At 38.0% G+C, this 8,844-nt stretch overlaps 1 protein-coding gene across 2 annotated transcripts in view; it reads right to left on the bottom strand.

The window, feature by feature from the left end:
• Positions 1-790: 790 nt before the first annotated feature.
• Positions 791-8,844, bottom strand: part of Pi3K68D (phosphatidylinositol-4-phosphate 3-kinase catalytic subunit Pi3K68D) — a 155,114-nt gene continuing 147,060 nt past the window's right edge. The window contains exons 28-29 of one of the 2 annotated variants that reach the window (XM_070094677.1): positions 2,708-2,961; positions 791-1,274 (exon numbers count right to left, since the gene is read on the bottom strand). In XM_070094677.1, the coding sequence (XP_069950778.1) occupies positions 1,065-1,274; positions 2,708-2,961 (464 nt within the window). In that variant the 3' untranslated portion in view covers positions 791-1,064. The remainder of the gene's footprint in view (positions 1,275-2,707; positions 2,962-8,844) is intronic. The other variant, XM_070094679.1, reaches the window with a different exon arrangement.

Here is an 8,844-nt window from a genome sequence, read left to right as displayed (position 1 = left end):
AAAAAAATGGTCAAATTTTTTTTTTTCTCATTATGCACTGTGTGCTGCAGGATTTTTTTTAGACTGTGCACACTGACCACATAGACCCATTCTTTCATATGAAGGCCTACCAGCTTTCTCCCACTAGATTTGAGGCCGCTAGAATTTATGCGTACTAGTACGTCAAAAACCCCTACGCGTAAGACGTACTAGTACGACCAAAACCCTCAAAGGGTTAGAGTTCCAAAAGGCTGGCAAGACTAGACTTGCTCACTCTGAACTTTTGCTGGTTGTTGTTTATGAAATCACTTCTCTCCAAGTACTATCACACTCCTTTTGACTATCTTCTCCATTACCTTGCCTATCTCCTTTCTTAAATATAGGTACTACATTCACTATCTTCCAGATCTCTGGCAACTGTCTCGTGGTCACTGACTTATTGAAGATCATATCTAGCTGCTCAGATGGTGCTTCTGCTCCCTTTTACAAAAACAATAGTGAGACCCTGTCAGTTCTCACCACCTTGATGTATCCAGCTCCATCAGTTTTTTTTTACTTCTATCTGTTGTGTATATGGAACACAAAGTGATGAAAATTATACTGTAGTAATTTTTACTTAAAATAGTAAAAATTTTATTAACACATTTGTGTGTCTGGAATATAACCCTGCTTTCCCATACGTACTTCACATAACACTACTTTCCATAAAGAGCTGAACGTTGGGAACATCTCTGCATATTATGAAAGACTTTACTATACGTCTTTCTAAATTTATTTTATAAAAAAAGGGGGAGGGGGAAATGAATGACAATTCATGCTTTAAAATATATATTTAAACATGATACTAACAATGAACGATGCCAGACTTATCCTAATAGTCATGTGTGGTGAAAGTCTATCTATTAGAAAGGTATATATTTTCTTTTGCACATACAGTATACAGAATTATTTTTGCACTTTATTCTATAGGCTTCAAAATTACATTCTATAAACTTACATCTAAGAAGCTAATATATAAATATTTAATACATCTGTCGGTAAAAAACTCAATTTAAAATATCTCTAAAAGGGATTTTACAACTGTTTTATGCATTGTGTTGAATGGTATGTCCAAGAGCTGTGTTACGTTGATGCTCTAAGCTAAGCCATTCACACTGCTCTTCCTTAAGCTCTAGTGCAGATAATCGAAGATAAGAGCTTCCGAGGTACATATTCTCACTAAATTTGTCTTCACTCCAAACACTTATTTCAAGGACACGCTGCTTAACAATATCCTGTGACATGCGATATGTTATCTGAAAAATAAATAAATAATTTTATTTACTTTGAGACATGATCTTAATACATTTGCGCCCCAAACTGAGAAAAGCATATCTCCTCCTCATCCCCTTAAAAAATCTTGACCACTGCTACTAAAATAAAATAAAAAGACAATACATGACTGGAACAATAATTCTTCTTCTTTTTCTTTCAACAAATCAGCCATATCCCAACGAGGCGGGGTGGCTCAAAAAGAAAGACGAAAGTTTCTCTTTTAAACTTTAGCAATGTATACAGGAGAAGGGGTTACTAGCCCCTCGCTCCCGGCATTTTAGACACCTCTTAGGACATGCATGACTTAGAGGAGAATTCTGTTCCACTTCACCATGGAGATAAGAGGGAATAAACAAGAACTAGTAAGAAAATAGAAGAAAACTCAGAGGGATGTGTATATATATGCTTGTACATGCATGCGTAGTGTAACCTGAGGGTAAGTAGAAGTAGCAAGACGTACCTGAAATCTTGCATGTTTAAGAGACAGAAAAAAGACACCAGCAATCCTACCATCATGGACAACAATTGCAGGTTTCCATTTTACACTCACTTAGCAGGACGGTAGTACCTCCCTGGGTGGTTGCTGTCTACCAGCCTACTACCAAGGACTGGAACAATACACAAATAAATAACCTGCACACAGAAGACTAAAACTTATGACTATGTTTCGGTCCAATTTAGAATGAAACATCATAATAAGTTTGACTCCTATGTGTAGGTTGTGTAAAAACAAATACATCTGATTATAAAATGTAAAAAAAGAAAACTATAAATCTGAAAAGCCTGCTGCACAGGTGAAATATAAATCTAAAAGTTTTAAACTGCTGCTTGTATATCTATCAACTACCAGAGGTTAGGCGAGTAAAATTATCGGAGTGTGATGAATATTGGGCTGGCAGAGTACTGAGAAAGGTATAATGGATGATACTGTTGAACTATCATCTAGTCTCGGTTGGCAAACTGATTTACTCACCTCGCATCTTCCTTCACCTCACATGCATCCCTTTGGTATCTTCTGTATGACTTGATGAAGATCTTTAACAGATCACAATGTCATACCCATAAAAGTTCGTTGCAAAAAATGTGCTTTTTCTTCACCACATAAGATATCATGAAATAAGACCTAGTAAGACACCAGCAGCAACAAGGAGATAAAGCAGCCCTTTAATGGCTTGTGATAATGTGCCAGCCAAGGTATGATGATTGATTCTTTAAAGCTACTACATAGATATAGAAGATATTAAATAGTTGTAAAGTTAGAATGAATGTGTACGAAGAGTGTAGCCAAGTAAATGGATACAAGAAGTTCTGCATTTTCAGCACACTGCAATCTATTGAGAAATATATTTATGTAAGAGAATATAATTTCTGGTGTCACAATTTAGTATCTAATGTACCAGGGACTTGTACTCACTGGTTCCATGAAAGTTGGGTGACAGGTTTTCTTCACAACTTTTGTTTTCCTCTTAGTCTTCTTGTGTGGGTCAGGGAGAAGATACAGTTTAACATATGGCGAAGGTTCTTGGCCAGTACTAATGAGAGACAAATTGCGGGCATGATGAACCATGATCTGCAGCTGGCCTCTAAGGTACTGGACACTGACCTTGACTTGGCCCTGCACCTGCCCTGGTATGCTTGGAATGGCTGGTGGAAGAGATGTTCGAGAATCTGCAAAGAGTAAATTAGATAAACAGAGTCAATAGCTGATGGCAATCAAGGGAGGTGTCTTGGACCTGTTCCACATCAAAAATATCACTGGCATTAGTTAATTCAACTTATGCATATTTCCTAACAGATAATGGATTTATGAATTTATTGCACAGTTTTTAAATCACAAATCACCTCCAAGAAAAAAGTAATAGAGTAAAATCTGTCATTAACAGACTAATGGGGGAAACTGAGTGTATGATAATGCTGACTGTCCCCAACAACCAAACTAGGAAATTAATATTTCATGATTGTCCAGTTGTCTTCTGAAGTAGTGGACTTGGTCCACTGACGCGGAAAACAACCAGACGCTAAAAATATTGTAGCCTGTAGTACTACAGTATGGTACTGTAAGATATAGTAATTTTATAGTACTGTACATAATTTACAGTAATTCTACTTGCTTTTTTGTGGTGGAGAGAGGAAGTGCAACCTGCTGTGAGTGATAGTGGTGACTGGGAATATCTTTTATTCTGAGGCAGAGGGGTTGTAAAGCTCTACTAGTAAAAATAACGTAGATATCTGAAATGCAAAAGGCTGAGACAACGTAGATTTCACATACTCGTACCACTGACACTCCAGACTCAACCTTCTCTATTACTTTAAGTTTCTCCACATGTTTTCTCTTAGCACCACCACTTGTTTCAGAAGCCATTGTTAATATGTTAATAAAACTACACAAAATGCTCTAAGTCCAGGGAAAATAAGAGACTGAATGATGACTGTACGCTTGAGTGAGCACAAATGATAAACTGGCAATGTTGGCCAATGACTCAGGGAACAATGAAAACAGACAGGCCCTGGATGTGGCTGCTTTAGCCTATACTGGACAAATGTCAGAGTTAGTGGACTTGGCTTGATACTTCTGAAGACAACTGGACACTATCACTAATGACAAAATGCAGAATTATGGAATTTGTCCATTTTGTCTTATAGTGTGTTTGTCTAGACAATGTTTTAGCCCAAAATTGCCAATATTCATTAATGAGTGGTTTTACTGTACTCTTGTGATGATTTGAAGGCAAAAATCTGTAAAGCAATCTGAGGCAGTGTCGTTCGTCTTTTCACAAAACAAAAATTTTGTAGTATTACAATTTTATATTTTCAGCTTTGGCTAAACATGTTTTGTTTCTGTAATGCTAGTATAGTAAAGACACAAGTAGTATTCACAGAGAATCAACTGAAAATTCTTTAAATACTGAAGCACTTTTTAAGTTTCATAGCGAGATGTACATCAGGTTGCACATTTACATACAGAAGGAAAATTAACACATCAACAAGTTTTCATCAGAAATAACTACTGATGCATGTTTTGCATAATGTAGTGAAGGCGTCTACATTTCTTCAAGTGAAGACAAGGTTAAAGTGGCATATGAAACTTGAAACAAATTAAAAGTGCATTTTTGACTAACACATTATCTTCTCTTTATTATTTATACACTTGACTCCTGAAGGTGGGTAGTGCTGTACCTGTGCTCTGGAAAGGTGGGGTATGATGCAGTTCTGAGGGCTATTTGAAATATGTCATCTGTTCACTTCTTTAATGATGGCTATAAAGTGAACGAAGGAGAGTTCATTTTTTTTTTTTTTTAAGTTACTCTACTTTGACAGAAGATGGCCAGTGCAGATTTTTTTTTTCACGAGCTGAAAAGATGGTGTGAGCACAGAGCTCAATGTATATAAAAAGTGACTACTATTTTAGTATTTTTTAATACACCCATCATCTCCCACTGATGTAGAGGAAAAAATCACTGTCATTCATGCAATATGTCTTGCTAGAGGTGCACAGACATCACACTTCAACTGACTCTCCTGACTTCAACATCTAGAATGCAGGCACTACAGGTCCGCCATCACAAATCCGGCATCATTGGAACCTGTAGTGTGCCGGATTACTGAGTTTGCCAGATTACAGAGTGCTCAGGTTAGAATACACTTAATAAAATTGACCAACTTGACTTACAGTAGAAAGTTCATCAAATGTCAACAAAAATCGAATATTTCCGCTACTTCGAGCTCAATTTCAAGGTACTTTTCATCGTGAAACCAATCAAAATCATATCTATTTCTGTAATATATCTTCCATTCTATCAAATGAGACCAAAAAAACAAGAATACAACCATACAAAACCATACGAAAATATACCGCAAAGAGGCGGCTAATAACTGAGAAGTGAACTCCCTTATTTATCGTCCATTTCTTTTTAATTTTTGGTGTACATTAAGAAGCATCTTTCCATCATACATTGCCCAAGTTTCAATAAGATAGCCCAACAAACAACTGAGAAAAAAAATATTTACCAAAAATCATATATGGCAAGCCCAAGCCAGGTACTGGAAATGAGTCCTTTGTCTGACTTTTTTGGGTTACCCTAGGTTCTCTATACATACGCTGCTATGTATGATAATCTATGTAACTGTATTTGTGTATACAGTGGACCCCTGGTATTCGATATTAATCCGTTCCTGAGAGCTCATCAAATACCGAAAATATCGAAAAGCGAATCAATTTTCCTCATAAGAAATAATGGAAATCAAATTAATCCGTGCAAGACACCCAAAAGTATGAAAAAAAAAAAAAATTTACTACACAAAATATTAAGTTTAATGCAATAGAATAATTACAATAACAACAATAACAATAGAATAATTGACACTTACCTTTAATGAAGATCTGGTGATGATTGATGGGATGGGAGGAGGGGAGAGGTGTTAGTGTTTAGAAGGGGAATCCCCTTCCATTAGGACTTGAGAAAGAAAGTCCTTTTCCGGGGTTACTTCCCTTCTTCTTTTAATGCCACTAGGACCAGCTTGAGTCACTGGACTTCTGTTGCACAACATATCTGTCCAGAGTGGCCTGTACCTCCCGTTCCTTTATGACATTCCTAAGTGTTTCACAACATTGTCAGTGTAACAGTCACCAGCACGGCTTGCAATAGCTGTGTTAGGGTGATTGTCATCAAAGAAGGTTTGTACTTTAAGCCACATTGCACACATTTCCTTAATCTGTGAAGTAGGCAACTTCTTCAATTTCTCTATCCCCTCCTCCGAAGCAGTTTCCGCAGGTGTGGCCTCTTCCTGTTGAAGATGATCTAGCAGCTCATCAGTGGTTAGTTCTTCATTGTCCTCCTCCACCAACTCTTCCACATCCTCCCCACTAACCTCCAACCCCAAGGACTTCCCCAATGCCACAATGGATTCCTCAACTGGCATAGGCTTCTCAGGGTTAGCCTCAAATCTTTCAAAATCCCTTTCATCTACACATTCTGGCCACAGTTTTTTCCAAGCAGAGTTCAAGGTCCTCCTAGTCACTCCCTCCCAAGCCATACCTATAAGGTTTATACAATTGAGGATATTAAAGTGATCCTTCCAAAACTCTTTTAGAGTCAGTCGAGTTTCTGTGGTCACTACAAAGCACTTTTGAAACATAGCTTTTGTGTACAGTTTCTTGAAGTTGGAAATGACCTGCTGGTCCATGGGCTGCAGGAGAGGAGTGGTATTAGGAGGCAAAAACTTGACCTTAATGAAGCTCATGTCCCCAGAAAGTCGCTCTGCCAAGTCTGTAGGATGACCAGGGGCATTGTCTAATACCAGGAGGCACTTAAGGTCTAATTTCTTTTCAATTAGGTAATTTTTCACAGTGGGGGCAAATGCATGGTGTAACTAGTCATAGAAAAAGTCCCTAGTGACCCATGCCTTACATGCCCTCTGAATGTCACATACAAGGCTATAAATTATTCCACACTGACAGGGTCAACAGGAAGGGTGGTGGAGTGGCGATGTATGTCAGAGACAATTTAAATTGTTGTGTTAGACAAGATATAAAATTGGAAGCGTCAGCCACTGAATCTGTTTGGTTACAGCTTCTCGAGGGCCGAGAAAAATTAATTTTGGGTGTGATTTACAGGGCCCCAAATCTTGATAGGGAGTGCAGTAAACTTCTATGGGACGAAATTCGTAAGGCATCTACATACGAAAATGTTGTGCTAATGGGAGATTTCAACTATAGACAGATTGACTGGAGCAATTTGACAGGAAATTTAGAGTCAGGTGACTTTCTTGATACGATCCAGGATTGTTTTTTAAAACAGTTTGTGACAGCCAACTAGGGGAAATAACCTCCTTGACTTGGTTCTTGCCAGTAGGGAAACACTAATTAATAATCTTGAGGTTAATGATGAGCTTGGGGAAAGTGATCACAAATCACTCAGTTTTAATATATCATGGAATTCCCCTAATAATGGCAATCAAGTCTCCGTCCCTGACTTTTGCTTGGCTGATTTCATAGGACTGAAAAATTACTTAGGTGGGCTGAACTGGAATGACCTGACTAAGGGTCAGGTAGGTGGTGATGGTTGCCGATATGACGCTTTCCAGGGCATAGTTCTAGCTGCTCAGTCAAATTATGTTCCAAATAGGGAAATCAGATCAAACAAAAATGATCCTAAATGGGTGAACAATAGATTAAAATACCTGACTGGTCAAAAGAGAGGCATATATAGGCAAATCAAAAGAGGAGAGGGGGCAATTAAGAAATCGATATATTCAGTTAGAGAGAAATAAAAAAGGGAATTAGAAAAGCAAAAAGAGATTATGAGGTTAAAGTTGCAAGAGAATTGAAGACTAACCCAAAAGGATTCTTTCAGGTATACAGAAGTAAGATCAGGGACAAGATAGGCCCACTCAAAAGTTCCTTGGGTCAGCTCACTGACAGTGATAAGGAAATGTGTAGAATTTTTAACACATACTTCCTCTCAGTTTTTACACAGGAGGATACCAGCGATATTCCAGAAATGATAAATTATGTAGAACAGGACGATAAACTGTGCACGATTAGGGTCACAAGTGACATGGTCCTTAGGCAAATAGATAAATTAAAACCTAACAAATCCCCAGGCCCTGATGAACTGTATGCAAGGGTTCTATAGGAATGTAAAGAGGAGCTTAGCAAACCTTTGGCTAATCTTTTCAACATATCACTACAAACTGGCATGGCGCCAGATAAGTGGAAAATGGCAAATGTGATACCTATTTTCAAAGCAGGTGACAAGTCCTTAGCTTCGAACTATAGACCAATAAGCCTAACCTCCATAGTGGGAAAATTTATTGAATCAATAATTGCCAAGGCAGTTCGTAGCCACCTTGAAAAGCATAAATTAATCAGCGAATCTCAGCATGGTTTTACAAAGGGGCATTCCTGCCTTACGAATTTATTAACTTTTTTTACTAAGGTATTTAAGGAGGTAGATCATGGTAATGAATATGATATTGTGTATATGGACTTCAGTAAGGCTTTTGACAGGGTCCCACATCAGAGACTATTGAGGAAAATTAAGGCACATGGAATAGGAGGAGAAATTTTTTCCTGGATAGAGGCATGGTTGACAAATAGGCAGCAGAGAGTTTGCATAAATGGGGAGAAATCAGAGTGGGGAAGCGTCACGAGCGGTGTTCCACAGGGGTCAGTGTTGGGCCCCCTGCTGTTCACAATCTACATAAACGACATAGATGAGGGCATAAAGAGAGACATCAGCAAGTTTGCCGATGACACCAAAATAGGACGTCGAATTCATTCACAAGGACATTAGAGCACTCCAGGAAGATTTGAATAGACTGATGCAGTGGTCGGAGAAGTGGCAGATGCAGTTTAATATAGACAAATGCAAAGTTCTAAATGTTGGACAGGACAATAACCATGCCACATATAAACTAAATAATGTAGATCTTAATATTATGGATTGCGAAAAAGATTTAGGAGTTCTGGTTAGCAGTAATCTGAAACCAAGACAACAGTGCATAAGTGTTCGCAATAAAGCTAATAGAATCCTTGGCTTCATATCAAGA

Source organism: Cherax quadricarinatus, chromosome 47 (genome assembly GCF_038502225.1).
Source record: "Cherax quadricarinatus isolate ZL_2023a chromosome 47, ASM3850222v1, whole genome shotgun sequence".
NCBI classification, from domain to species: Eukaryota; Metazoa; Arthropoda; class Malacostraca; order Decapoda; family Parastacidae; genus Cherax; species Cherax quadricarinatus.
The sequence above is the reverse complement of the archived record's forward strand: the minus strand, read 5'-3'. Positions and strand labels throughout refer to the sequence as shown.